Source organism: Drosophila hydei, unplaced genomic scaffold (assembly GCF_003285905.1).
Source record: "Drosophila hydei strain 15085-1641.00,03,60 unplaced genomic scaffold, DhydRS2 tig00000001-arrow-pilon, whole genome shotgun sequence".
NCBI lineage: Eukaryota > Metazoa > Arthropoda > Insecta > Diptera > Drosophilidae > Drosophila > Drosophila hydei.
In genome coordinates this window covers 1,698,898-1,713,720 of record NW_022045643.1, presented here as the reverse complement: position 1 = coordinate 1,713,720, position 14,823 = coordinate 1,698,898, and the positions used below count along the sequence as shown (strand labels likewise).

The 14,823-nt window shown below is 43.7% G+C and overlaps 1 protein-coding gene across 7 annotated transcripts in view; it reads right to left on the bottom strand.

Moving 5' to 3' along the window:
* The window catches only part of LOC111603043 (sterile alpha and TIR motif-containing protein 1), a 38,766-nt gene that overhangs the window by 1,304 nt on the left and 22,639 nt on the right, over window positions 1-14,823 (bottom strand). For 3 of the 7 annotated variants that reach the window (XM_023320481.2, XM_023320482.2, XM_023320483.2), the window contains 7 exons: window positions 9,904-10,214; window positions 9,419-9,824; window positions 2,994-4,907; window positions 2,741-2,920; window positions 2,501-2,664; window positions 2,073-2,293; window positions 592-1,549 (listed from right to left, as the gene is read on the bottom strand). In XM_023320481.2, the coding sequence (XP_023176249.2) occupies window positions 592-1,549; window positions 2,073-2,293; window positions 2,501-2,664; window positions 2,741-2,920; window positions 2,994-4,907; window positions 9,419-9,824; window positions 9,904-10,214 (4,154 nt within the window). Of the gene's footprint in view, window positions 1-591; window positions 1,550-1,698; window positions 2,294-2,500; window positions 2,665-2,740; window positions 2,921-2,993; window positions 4,908-5,487; window positions 6,233-6,641; window positions 6,704-9,418; window positions 9,825-9,903; window positions 10,215-14,823 lie in introns of those variants that run through there. The other 4 variants (XM_023320486.2, XM_023320485.2, XM_023320484.2 and 1 more) reach the window with 4 other exon arrangements.

Below are 14,823 nucleotides of genomic sequence, written 5' to 3'. Positions count from 1 at the left end.
CAAGGCAAATAGATTTAGACTTTGTTTTGCTTTTTTTTTTTTGGACTCAAAAAGGGGCGTTCAAGAAGTTTTGTATCGGGGGCAACGCAGGCAAGTTTTTAGTGGATGCTAAGCTTAACGAGTCTTAAAACAACGAGCTACGAGAGATAAGTAAAGATAGCGAACGAATACCATCACCACAGAGACAGAGAGAGAGAGAGAGAGCGGGAGAGAGAGAGAGAGAGACCGAGGGAGTTGTGTAACTGGGCCCAGGTGGGAAGAAAGTGTAAGGAGTGTATTTAAGTTATGAATGATGCATGAGATTCGTTTTTAAAAAATGGCACAAATGTAACGAGTAACGAGCAGCGAGTAACGAGTAGCGAGTAGCGAGTAGCGAGTAGCGCGTAAAGAAGTTAACTTTGGTGTGTGTGAAAGACGTTATCAGACAGTTTGATTCAGGTGAAGTGAAGTGATGTGAAGAGTATGTGCATTAGCATGTGTATTAGGAAGTAACGAATGGAAGTAGCGAGCGAGTAACTAGTAGAACTAGCGAATCATCTTTCGCATTTGCTCTTGCTTTTGCTTGGCTTGTTGGTTGTTGGTTGTTCTTACTTTTTGATCAGCGAGCGCACTTTTTTCATCGTACGATTAAAGATCGTCTTATTGCTTGCGCTATTGTTCGATCCCAGCGATGAGTTGGACGTCTTATTGCTATTCTGGCTGCCACCGCGATGCACATGCGCCGACGCCCGCTGCTGATTGCCATGCTGCCCCGCCTGCGATCTCAGCGACTGCGCATCCTCGCGCTCGCTCTCCGTGGAGCTAACGCCGTCCGGACTCTGACGATTGGCGACAGTGCGCTGCATGGGTCGCTCTGGTGTCGGCGACTTCGAGGAGCTGCTCGTATCGCGTCGCTGCGGCTGCGGCGTCGGAGGCAGCGCCAGATTCTGCATGCTCTGGGTCTCGTCGGTGGGCTCGCTGCTGGGCGGCAGCAGCTCGGCCAGCGTTTGCTTGGACAAGATGTGATCGAGGCTGCGCGACTTGCGATGCTGCTGCACATTGGGCGGAGCCAGGCTTTGTTTCTCGCGTCGCGTCACAGGACACACTTCCTCCTCGGCCGGCGACTCCTCCTCCGGCTGCAGCGTGCACGTCGAGCTAGCATTGGTCAGCGCTGTGCTGCCTGCAGCCACCATGGCAGCGGCTTTTGCTATGCGCTGCTCGGGCGTGCTCAGGCTGTCCTGACTGCTGCTGCCGGCCGCCTCTGCCTCAGCCGCCGCCTGGTCCAGCAGCCCGTCCACGCTGTGCGACCGATAGCCATTGGCAACGCTCGCATTGTGCACCAGGCCGGCAGCCGAGCTGCGGCGCGGCGGCACATACGGTTGCGGCATGATGTTCTGCATCGAAGCGGAGCCGGCGCCGGATTTGTGCAGCAGCGCCGCCTGCTGTGTGCGAAACGGTGACAGAATGTTGGAGCGCTTCGGCTGGCCACGCCCATAGCTCAAGAGGGAGGTGCTGCCGCGCTGGCGCGCCGGTGAGGGGGACTGCCGGTATCTATTTGCCTGGTGATTAGCTGCTCGTGAATTATCGAGTTTCGAGTTTGCAATCAAAATTAAATTAATTAATAATTAAGTTGGTTTGTTTTGTTTTAGATTAGAGTAGAGTAGAGAGAGAGAGAGTTATGTGGTATGTGTGTGAGTGAGTGAGTGTGTGTGTGTGTGTGTGAGTGTATCGTATACTAAAGCTAGAGACAGAGAGAGAGAGAAGGAGAGAGAGAGAGGGACAGAGAGACATATGCCTTCTGGACACTCCCGCTTGAGGTTGTTTCCGTTTGAGGATTCTTCTTCTTCTTCTTCTTTATCTTCTTCTTTATCTTCTTCTTCATCTTCATCTTCTCTGCTTTGCTTAAACTTAGTTGGATGTGCTGCATATTCGAGGCTAGCCTAAGTGGTCTCGATGGCCTAGTCTACGCTGTAGCTGGGTCTGATTCGTATTCGAATTCGGATTTGAACTGGCATTCGAGCTCGGATTCGAACTCGGATTCGGATTCGAACTCTGATTCTGATTTGAAGTAGTTGCTGTACTCGTTGGCCCACCTTGTCCGCTGCCATTGGCCGTCATTAGGCCATCCACCACACTGCCTGCGCCGCCGCCGCCACCACCGCCGCCGCTGCCACTGCCGCCGCCAACGCCTCCGCCTGCACCACTCTGCTGATAGTCGGAATCATTGCTGTGCATTCTTTGGTAAGACGCCACGCCGGGCGTACCAGGCGCCATAGCCGCAATGCGATCGACATTCTTTTCGCCGCGCAAAAATCTGCCGCAACGGAAGAGGGCGAAATTAAGTTTGGGAATGTATTGAGATTGAGATTGAGATTGAGCTTAACGATATAAATAAACTGCATTAAAACTAGTCGAATGATTAACTACGTAGCTATGCTAACTAAGAGAGAGTTAGAGAGAGGAGAGATTGTGGCACTATTTGGTCAGCATTCCTTTAGTCCTAATTGCGCCGGTTATATACCTTTCGAGCTTATCGATGCATGCATCCTGGTAGTCGTGTATCCAGCTGACCCCATTGAAGTGGGCCACGCTGCACATGTCGTTGGGCAGATTGTCCGGAAACGTGAACTGCTGATCCATAATGGGTATTATATTGCAGTTCGACTCCAAGGCAGCCACAATTTCCTATCAGACAGGGAAGAGAGGCCCTCAGTTAGTGTGAGTGTGAGGGCGGGGCAGGAGAGGATCACTGTGTACTTACGCGATGCACCCAGTCCTTGCAGTCGACATCGTTGATGCAGCGATGCAGTGCGTCTGGCGTTAATACTAAGACAAAGTTCTTTGCCTGACGAATACTGTTGAGTAGACCATTATCAAATTTGCCTGCCTCCAGACGTTCCACGTCGATGAACACTGAGAAGCCACGCAGCTGAAGATGAACCTGCAAAGCGGCAGAGAAGAAGAAGGAGCAACATTAGCCACGCCCTTGCGATTGGTCCAGCAGGCAAACGCACCTTTAGCAAACTGGCCAGCTGGGACCCGGTGGAGCGCCTATAGCTGACGAACACGTCCAGCGTTTTGGCCATATTCTCCTCGGATGAGCTCGGCAGCGAGTTCTCCAGGTTCTTGACCGCACTGAGAATCTGCAGACGATGTATGCCATTCTTGATGGCGCACTCGGTCATGAGCATATCCTCGTTGACATGGGGCAGGGTGTTCTTGTCGATGCCCGCGTTCAGCATGGCATACGTGTAGGTGCAATAATCGGGCCCGATCTCGGCCAGAAACTGGTGCATTCGTGCCGTATCCTTGGACGAATAGTCGGCCATGCGTTTCAGATTTTGCAGCTCCCGCTCGAAACGCTTGAGCAGAATGCCATTGGCAATGCCAATATCGTTGCGCAGATTGTCGTGGTTGAGCTTCAGCAGCAGATCGCCGTCGACCTGAGACTCCTCGAACTGACGCAAGTAGCCGTGGAAGCCGATTTGCTTCACCCACTCCTGCACATCCTCGACGGACCACAGCGGCACCTGCTGCGACAGCTTGTGCGGCACCGTCTCGCCAATCAGACGCAGCGCCTGCGCCGCAAACTTCGAGGCGATCGCATTGGGGCAGCTGGCCACTGTCTTGAGTGCCTCAATGGCGCCAATCTCGTGAAAGATGTCTGTGTTGTTCTGTTTGCGCTTGATGCCCGCCTCCATGCAGAAGTGGAAGGCGGCCAGATTGCGTGCCTCCTCGCGATTCGAGCTGAGCACCGGCACCAGCCGCTCCAGCCAATGTTTGCTCTGGCCATGGGCATGGGACAGATTCGATTTGGCAAACTGATACGGGTCGTGGGTCGTCACGAACGGCTCGACCAGATCCAGACAGCCAGACTTGAGCACCTCCGCCTCGATCTCCTTGTTGGCAACGAGCACAGCAATGGCCAGGCAGGCATAGTACTTGATGTTGTCATCGTAGTGGAACGCCAGCGGGAACAGCCACATGGGCACGTTGCGCATGATCATCGCCTCCTGGTTCTCGGCGCCGCCGTAAAGCGACAGATTGACCAGGGCACTCGCGCAATGGCGCAGCGTTTCCACATCGTTGGTGCGACACTTGAAGAGCAGCGCGTCCAGGCCGCCCAGGCGGATCACATCGGAGCAGGTGCCCTCGGAATGCTTGAATAGATGCTCCAGGATCCCAGTGCCGACGCGTGAGTGCTCCATGTTCTTGGTCTCCTTGGTGCAGACGCAGGCCACGTTGACCACCTTGTCGAGTCCATTGTCCACGACATGGGAACGATTCTCCGTGGTCAGGCACTGTTCGAGCAGCTGGGCGGAGAAGAACTGCAGATCGTTGTGCTGCACACAGTTCTTCATGAGCAGATCGAGTCCGCCGCTCTGGCGCAGCGAGTTGCACAGGGAGTAGCCCAGCTCGTGGCCGTGCGTGGGCACTTCCCAGGCGCGCTTGATCACCTCGTTGATCTTTTGCAGATAGACGGACTTCTCGCTGCCGGCGGCCACGCTGCTGTCGTCGTCCTGCAGGGAGCTAACGAACGAGGTCAGCACATTCGAATACTTGTTGATGGCCTGCTCGATTTCCTGTTGCCCGCTGCCAGCTGTCAGGGATTTCAGATCGTCCAGCTTGAGATCCTTCAGCTTGACCAGCTGGCCATTGGTGGCAGACATTTGCGAGGAGGAAGAGATCATGCTGCTGCCCGTACTGGATACACCCTTGTGCGTCATGGAGTAGTTGGCCTGCGAGGCCGACGACACGTGCTTCTCCTGGCTAATGATGCCATTCGAAGTCATCGTCTGCGATTGCTGCGACTGCGAGATGGCCTTCTTGTCGGCGGAGAAATTGTCGCTCTGCACTTTAATACTGGCGGCGGCCACCTTGTTGCTCGCCTGCTGTGTGATGTCGCCGGTGCGCAGTGAGAGTGCCTCCTACACGGGGTGATTCAAGAGTATAACAGTTAATGAGTGTTATATAAGTTAGCTAGAATGGGATTGTTATAACAGTTGTTATGTGTTAGATAAATGCTTGTTGACGTTGCTAATTACATGCTCTACGAGCTGAGTATAACAGTTGAAAAGAACTGTTATACTATTCTTATACAAATATAACAGTTTTGATATGTTATACACATGCTCGTTGATGTTGCTAATTACATGCTCTACTTGCTGAGTATAACAGTTGCAGTATAACAGAACTGTTATACTATTCTTATACAAATATTATATAAAATATAACAGTTTTTATATGTTATACAAATGCTCGTTGACGTTGCTAATTACATTCTCTACGAGCTGAATATAACAATTGCAGTATAACAGAACTGTTATACTATTCTTATACATATATTATATAAAATATAACAGTTTTTATGTTATAAATATGCTTGCTGACGTTGCTAATTACATGCTCTACTTGCTGAGTATAACAGTTGCAAAAAACTGTTATACTGGCTGGTTTTGTGGTTTCTGGGCTAAGATTACTGAACTTGGACAATGCCAGTTGTTATACCTTGCTTTGTTCTACCTCAATGGGTATTTCGCGTATATTTTTGTTGTTGTTGTTGCTGTTGTTTGTTGTGTGGCTGTTGTTGCTGCTGTTGTTGGTGTTGGGCGTTGTTGTTGTGGTTGTGTGTGGTGGCGAAAGGGGGCAGACGGTGGTGACTGGCTGCAAAGGGGGATTAGAACTTTTACGTACTCTTGTATGAGACTGGGAACTCGAACTGGAGCTCGAGCTCGAAGACGATGATGACGAGGCGCTGGCAGCCGAGGCACAGCTGCTCGTAGCGCCAGACATTCGGGCAGCGGACGTTGTGGACATGCTAGCTGTGGCTGCCGTCGTCAGCGGTATGCCGCCACCCACCACTTGTATGGGCTGCGGTGGTGGCGACAGCGGATTATTACTGTGCGCAGCGAAACGGCCAACGGGCGAGCCTACGGGCGGCGGCGACAATGGCATCTCCACGATGGGACTGGGCGAACGCGTTGGCACAAACTCCGACTGGCCGCTCGAGCGAAAAATACCCTTGCGGACGGGCCAAGGCGCCTGGTTCTGTTGATTCGACATGGCCAGTGAGGAGTGGGGCTTTGTGGGGCGTGGCAGACGTACTGGAATACGTATTCCAATGACAGGCGGCCGAGGTGAACTGACTCAGTGGCCGATCGAACAATTCGCTGTTCTTGTTTTCGAAATATTTTAAGTATAAAGCAGCGTGAACGTGCAAAATGATGTTCTCACTGTTATACGAGTGTATATACGATTAAATACAGTTTGTTATTTATTTTGATTCACATAAAAATAGCGCACAAATCGGCTGACGCTTTCGCTCTGTCTGTGTGTGAGAGAGAGTGTGATTGGTGGTGTGTTGAGAGAATGTCGCTCGACGAATCTTCGCATTAACAAACAGACACATACACACATCTATGTGCATACATGTGTGTGTGTGGGTGACACTGACCGACAATTTAGGTCTGCGATAATTTACAACACTGCAAAATAGCTGTTACAGTTGAGCCTAAGAGCAATTAACGAGACTTGACGAATGTGCAAATGATGTATGCATGATATATAGACACACACACACAGATATAACAGATATATACATGTATGGCATAACGCGTTTTATATGCCCAAGACTTAACGAATGTATATCATATATATCTCACATATTTTCTCATGCGATAGCCCATTGTTGTTTAAGCTGATTTTCGTTGAATTTCGAGTTTCGTTAAGTTTGCAAGTATTAAAGATATTTAATTCACAAATTGAAGTTTCGCTAGAAAACTTTCGTCAAGTTTTGAAAAATCCTATTTCGAAGAATCGTTAAGTTTAAGGTTTCGTTAAGTTTAAAGTTTAATAAAATTGCATGGAGACTTGGAGAAGTTTCGTTAAGTTTGCAGTTTAGTTACTTTTCGTCAACTATTTTGAAGTTTCGTTAAGTTTGGAGCCAAGTTTATTTAGTGACAAAAACTTGATGCTGCATATTTTGCAATTTCGTCAAGTTTGTTCCGTTTCGTTAAGTTTTACGTTCATCATAACACACATTTCGCGTTCAGTGGGAGAATTTCATCACAGCACGCGTGAAAAGTTCGAAACTTGTTGCTTCTTCGATCAGTCGGCGCAAGTGTTATACGACATAGACATTTTTCGAAATGAGTCGCTGCGAAGGTCAGGTTCTAATTATGTGTTATTCAGTTAGTTGAACACTTGTTTCCCTTCCACGTCTTCTTCTTGACTCTTTGATTATTTTGGTATTTGTCTACACGAGTCATTCAATTGTGTTTTCTTATTATAATTAGGAAGTCGTCGTCGTCGTTGTCGTTGTCTTTGGTGCCAATACACAAATCACATTGCACAGCTTTTTTCTATATGGCTAAGCATATATGCACACTTATATATACTTATATATGTATATATATGTATTTCGTATTTATATATGTATTGAAAAGTTCTCGCCTATATAGCGTAACGCTCGCGTCGATCGCTTGTCTGATACTGAGAACTGAGCGGCACTCAGTGCCATTTTATTTAAAAAAGAAAAATGTTCGAAAATAAAATACAACTTTTGGCCCCAACAACAAGCGAAATTCTATAGAAACTTTCTGAGAGCTAACAGCGAAATATATCAAAAACGGAAAAACTATATAATATCAGTTCGCTAACATTTAGATGCGTTTGTTTGGAAGGGCATTTGTTTGAAGTTCCAGATCGAAATTGGAAAAACTTTTAATTCCACTGAGCAAATTGATATAAAAATGTTTTCTTAGCAAATATCACAAAGTCTGTTGGGTTTTATGAACGCGGCATAAACAATTAGCAACTGTTTGCCCCGCATGGAGCGTGTCGACCGTTGGCCAACTGCCAGGGGAAAATATAAAATAAATAGAGTTCATTATGGGCTCTGGGATATGTGGAGGAGGGAACTGGGGAAACTTGCATTTGATTTGATTAAATATATTTTGTAAAATATATTTAATATAATATATAATACATACATATATATATAATATATAATATATTTAATATAATATATAATATGTATTTAATATAATTTAATAATATATAATAATATATAATAATATATAATATATATTATTTAATAATATATAATATTATATATATATTATAATATATATTTAATATAATCTATATTGTAAAATATATTTAGAGGCATTTCAACTAATTGGTATGTGGATTAAGATTCTTTTTCTTAGCATGGGGTCTATGTTTGAATATACTGTATTTTAATATAAATAAATAAAGTAGTATAAGAAACATAAGAACTGTCTATGAGCCCAACTGTGTTCATAATCAAAATTATATTTAGTAACAAAAAATATTGTGAATATTTTACCAAAAATAAAAGCTGAAACTGAAATCCAAGCTCATATTTTCATCAAATCATATTTTACATTGCAAATTCTTGAAAAATACAACAATAGCCAAATATTAAGTATACGCAACGAGCTCAAACTTGAAGCAGCTCAAGTTATGCAAAAGGCTTAAAACAAATGAACTGCAATTGCTTTTCGGCTGGGCTGACCTTTGACTTTTAACATATTTAATAAAATTTTTTATATACATAAACTGTATATTAGCCAGTCGTTAACTTGTGACTGAAACATTATTTAATGCAATAGGTGCAATAAAATTTCATCAGCCGGCGGAATTGCGTTGCTGACAACCTTTAATGAGGCGCATCATAAAGTCATTTATGCTAATTTGCAACGGGCCCCAGTGCCGACCTCGCCACCGCCCCAGCTCACTCTTGTCTCCCCGCATTGATTAGATAAGCCAAAAGGCTGGAACTCGGCGGCGTTGCCACTGGCAACGTAGCTTGGCACAACTTGCAGCCAGGTAAGTACCTGAATTTTTCTTAGCATCGAGACCTTTTCGGTGTCCTTTGGCGAGCACAAATGTCGCACGAGATGTGGACTCCACGGGCGCTGGCACTTGTAGAGAAACATATTACGTATACGCGATGGTATTCCGCAGCAGACTGTTGCCTACTTTTTGGCGCCGCGCAAACATATAGCAACACAATCGATTTTTGGGTCTCTTAAGCAACTTTCACTGGATATTTTACAGCCATTAACAGCTACAGCTCCCGCTCTGGCTATGTGCTCTAGGCGACGCGTGTGCCTTATGCGACTCTAACATGCACGCGACAAACTTCAACTGAAAGGAGTGGCCCGGTCTAACGGTTGGGCACGCTCGAGCTTTGCCCCAGGGGTTGCGCCGCACCGTCTAGTGCGCGGGGAGGTTGCGGGGGTGGCTCGAGCGAGCGCTGCGTCACTAGCCAGCAGAAAGCTTTTTTTTGCAGAGCTTTGCTGGCGGCTAGACGGCGATTTAATAACTGAGTTCAATGGCAATACTAAAGCATGTAATCAGCTAGGCAACGCATTGGGTTTGATTGATTAATTGATTGATGGCCTGTGCTCACCTGCATAACGGCTGCATTCTCTTCTGTTTTGACGCCATCCATTTCCAGACGACTTCGCACCGCCGACGCTGCCTTAGCCTCTTTGTAGTCGATGTCTCCGGTCTGCAGGCGCTTCATTTCGGCTGAATTGCTGGTCGCCTGCTCGGAGCTGAAGCCGTCGGCTACCACCTTGGTGGTGGCCATCGATTTGGAGCGCTTCTCCTCAAATTTGATGGTATCGATGGTTTTATTCGAGCCACTTAAACCGCTGCTGGCGCTCAGCTGGGCGGCCGCCGGATGCGTCAAGTCCAGCCCGCTGCCAAAGTGCGGATGTGTGCAGTCGTCATCGCCATCGGGTGTCGTGACAATGCCGTGGCAGCTGCCATCGTCGTTGCCGTCCACCAGATTCTCGAACGAGGCGCGAATTCTGCAAAAGCAAATCAGGTTCGATTGTGGACTTAAGGCTAGAACTGGCTACCTGGCTGGCTGCTGTCAGCGATACTCACTTATTTTTCAGCTTCTCTATGGTATATTCGCTGTTGAGGCCCTTGAGGTCATCAATCGATGGATGGTTGCGCGTTGGCGCTGGCTTTGGCGCCGCTGTCAGCTTCTCGATTTCCGACATGGAGACTTTGATATCAGTGAGATCCCGCTTAACGGCGGCGGCCTTCATTTCCGAAGACGTCGATGACGAGGAAGACGACGACGATGATGATGATGACGCTTGTGTGGTCGATGATGATGATGTTATGTGATGCAAGCGCTGGGATTTCTTTTCCACGCGCGTCGTTGTGCTGCTGCTGCTGCTATTGACAACCTACGAGAGAGAGAGAGAGAGAGAGAGAGAGGAAGAGAGATATAGTAAGATAGATAGAAAACATGTTAATAATCACAGACATATTTAGACTAAAAATTCACTTTGAATCAACTCGCAAAAATGCTAAGAATGCGAATGCGAATGCGACTGAGACGCTTTTGACTAAATTTTTGCTCATATAGAGCACATATATATATATAGGTATTTGTATATGACATATCTCATATTCATGTAGCTTTTGCTATCTGCTCGCCTTTATGGCAGGCGCTTAGCGACGCCCGCCCGCCTTTATAAATCACAAGTTTTGTTTTGTTTTGGTTTCTTTTTGTTGTATTCGGATTCAAATGGCAGCGTATAACTGTATATTTGCCAAACTGCTGATAGATGGTTTTATTTTGGCACCGTGTCTTCCCTGATAAGCAAATAATGTGATAAATGTCCAATGATTTATGGCCTGGCCATATTCAAAACTCAAGAAGAAACAGGTAAGAGTTCCTTAACTAGGATTGGCCGACTGATTCATACTCTGAATCCTTTTGAATGTCGACCTTTCAAGATACCTATTTTGATCCTTCATCTTTGCTAATACTCATTGATTAGAATTCGGCGAGGTATAGAATAGTCGTAAACTCTCAACATATGCGTCACATAGATTAGCTCGCACACAATATACCCTACATCGGATGTTCCTTTTCCAAGTGTATAAGTCTTAGAGCATTTGAATGTCGCAATGCAGATAAGAAGTCATAAAACGTATATCTATTCTATCTATATATGAATATATATATATTTATAGATACACATCAGCCGCTGAAGTGCGCTGCCTGATATCAGACGACAGCCTATGGACAGTTCAGACGTGTCGCCTGATATTTAAAAGTCAACAACTTAAGCGAAAGGCGAATGCTTAAAGCGAACTGAAGATTGAAGATAAGGATATGCAGAGAGCAAAACACACGTTCGTTAAATACAGCTTAAAAGAAAGATTGTGATGACTGTCATGAGAAAAAGAGACAAAAACACTTTCGACAAATATGAAACGTATAAGATGGCAAGAGAAAAGGAGAGCAGCTACAGCATAGAGAAGTGTAAGATGCTTGGAACACTTTCGTCAAATATGACAACGAGAAGGCGAGAGCGAAGAGAAGAAAAAAAGGAAGGTGTAGGATACAACAAGGAGGTAAGAGCGCTAAAGAGAGATTCTTAAGAGAGTACGAAGTCGGCTTTAAATGTGAGCAAAACTTTCGTGAAATTTTAAGAGAAGTCGAAAGCGTAAAAGAGAGACTTACGAAACAGAGACTTACGAACAGCTCAGATGTTGTAGCAGAGAAGAGTGTAGGATGCAAGAAATATGACAACGAGAAAGCAAGGGACGAGAGCAAATAAGAGAGCCTGTTATGAGAGTCTAAGAGTATGCAAGTAGACAAAAATACTTTTCGATAAATATGCAGTCGTATTCAAACGTGAATGAAACTTATATGAGGAGAAAGGGAAAACACTTGTATTAGAGGAGAGGGTAGAATGCAAGCGAATAAGAAAAGTACAAAAAGAGATCGAGAGAGAGAGGGAGATAACAACTTGATTGATCCGGTAAACAGTTTACTGAAGAACAATTCTTAAATATTTTGAAAGTTTCCCTTCATATAAAATCACTTACGTAAAATTCTTTAACGAGCCAATTATTTCTAACAGCAATCTGAATACCTTTTGTGATTTTTCTCAGAATCATCACAAAAGAAAACAATTGAATGGTCTGCGAAATCTTTTTTGGCACTTAAGCATTTTAGAAGATTGTCAGAAAACGAGGAAAAGAATGAGACGCCAACCCACAGATGCGAGCAAGACTTTTATTTATTTTATTTATATTTTTATTTTTTTTGCTTCTTTTTGGTCACATTACGAATCGAGTCTAATTTTAGACAGCTCTCAATTTTGGCGAAAAGACTTGAGCAGAAGCGCCAAAATAAATCAACAAAACTTGTGTGTGGGCGTCGCTTAATTCTTAACTATTCAAAAATTTTATAAAGCTCGATACGTTGACTCAGAAATCAGTCAAAAAGTCGAAGCGCTTTGCATATAACGCATACGCCAGGTCGCCAGGTAGAGAGAGGCGTGTTTTGGTTCGTAATACTTAATCAATGTGCTATATACAGATATATATATATATATATATATATATATATATATATATATATATATGCTGCTCTATGGCATAATACGAGGTATATACGAATCGACTTATCGCAATCGCCAGAGGCAAAGAAAAATCCCAAGTGCCAAGTGATCGACGTTCACTTTTTTTCTTTTCACATTTCTTACGTATATATTGTTGTTGGCGGTGTGTTAGTAAATATTGTATTGTACGAGGGGCAAGTGTTTGGGCCTAACATTACTTGGACATGGAGTCAATTGATTAGATATGATAAACCTTAACGCTTTTAACACTGCGTCATTTACTAATTTATCATTATTATGTCTATGTGGACTATACAATGCATACATATATACTAACCTATGTCGGCTAGCACACTCAACTTGGCTGTTTCTGGAAATTCCTTGAACTAACCACAATTGTAGCTCTTATTACGTATACGCCTACGTAGTGTAAGGCATCAACATGTACTTTAAACTAAATGTTGCTTGCGGGGGGCTTATCAGCACACATACACAAGCAAAAACACACATTCACAGATGGACAGACAATTTGTTAAATAACATATATATATTATGTATATATATAAACTATCTCCCTCTGTTTTGCACGCGCACTATTCAAAGATTTATGTGCACAAATATTTTTAATAATTATTTATTTTCGTTTTTTTTTGTGTATTTCGTTTCGTTGTTTGCTTTAGACCCACTTTATTTTTTAAGTAGAGCGACGCAGATTTTTTGTGAATGGTTCACACGCTGCCAAGACGCTTCGTAGACTGAACTGAGCTTTCGAGTTAATATTTTTCACGCTTGCCGCAAATCATTCAAACAGCACCGAAATGAAAGAAGAAGAAAAATAATCGTTGGGTGTTTTTTTCTTCTTTCTGTCTTCTCTATTGTTACTGTATTCTTCGTTGTTGCCTTTTTGTCGTTTGTATAGAAAATACTGATAACACGGAGAGTTCGTTTAATTGTTCGTTTTTATTTGTCGTTCGAAATTCGTTGGAAAATTATTAAAAATATTTATTATATATGAGGAGTTGCCGTCACACGTAAAAAAATCATTGCACGTTTGGCTAAAATTCAATAAAAGAAAGGATTTTGCGACGTTTTTGTTCAGTTCCTGCGATGTTTTTTTGCGCGCGACGCTCGCTTCTCGTTCGTTTCGTTAACTAAAGTAAAATGAGCAAATTTCTAGCGAGGGCGCCGTGGCTCGACTAGAGCTTTCAACGCTGCCGGCGGCGACGCCAGCGTCGATTGTCATTTTAAAATGTGTGTGATCGCTTCGCTGTGGGTGCAAGCGGGATGGCTAGACTGCGAATAGCACAAAGTTGGCGTTGACGTGAGCTCAGCACTGAGAATTCTAGGAAATCATATTGTAAATATTCCCGGCAACTGTGTAAAATCAACAACAACAACAGCAACGAGAATAACCACTAGAAGAACGCTTCGCTTATATTTATCTATTATCTAATTTATGCAGTGTATTTGTGCATAATTCTGTCTGCTCGCCTCACGTTTCCTATACCAAATACCAAACGGTTTTCTAATTAACGCGTTCGGCTCAAAGCATTTATTAAGTTTTTATGAAGCCTGCTTTCAGATTGTATCTGTATCTCTTTCCAACTCACTTAGTAGCATCTAAATGTGCTGTTGACTTACTTGATTAGTGCTGCTCTTTTGTATTAACACCAGTTGAGCGATGAGCAGAGAGAGGGACAGAGAGGAGAGTGCGCTGTTGCTTGCATGTGTGTGTGTGTGTCAGCGTGCTGTGATTTGTGGTTTGTTTTATTTTGTGTGTTTATATTAATAATTTCTTTGTGAATCTTTGTTAGTGTTAATCAGTTAGCTGATTATGAACACACACACACACCTATGAGTGCGTATTTACAGGTATTTGTATGCTAATTTATATACAATTGCTAAACAATTGATTTTTTGTTCGAATTTGCATAATCAGCTTAGCTGTACATCTTAACTAGATTTTAATATCTTTTTATAAATATTCCAAAATTTTAAAGTTAAAAGTTCCTATATGACTAATAAAATATGGGCCATAAATCATTTACTGCTCATAAATAAAGTCCATTAGCTGTTAACAATTTGATATCAAATTTGTCAACGTTATTATTAAATTAAGTCTAATAAATTGTTTCAGGTTTCTTTCTGTTTCTTGCAATTGTTAATCTCAAGTTTTAACCAACCTTTGTTAACTTATTCACACTACGCGCAATCGCACAATGTGTCATAAAACTCTTATTATCTACATACTCCTCCGCAACACGTAATATCACGCAACTATACATACATATATATTTATATATTTGCTTAAGAAAACATTCATTTGTTAATATTTTATTTAAAATGTGTTTAGTTCATATTTTTTATTTCCTTTCAATTTTATTATTAGTTGCAATCATCGTATTTTCTGCGAAACTAAATATTTTTAATCTTT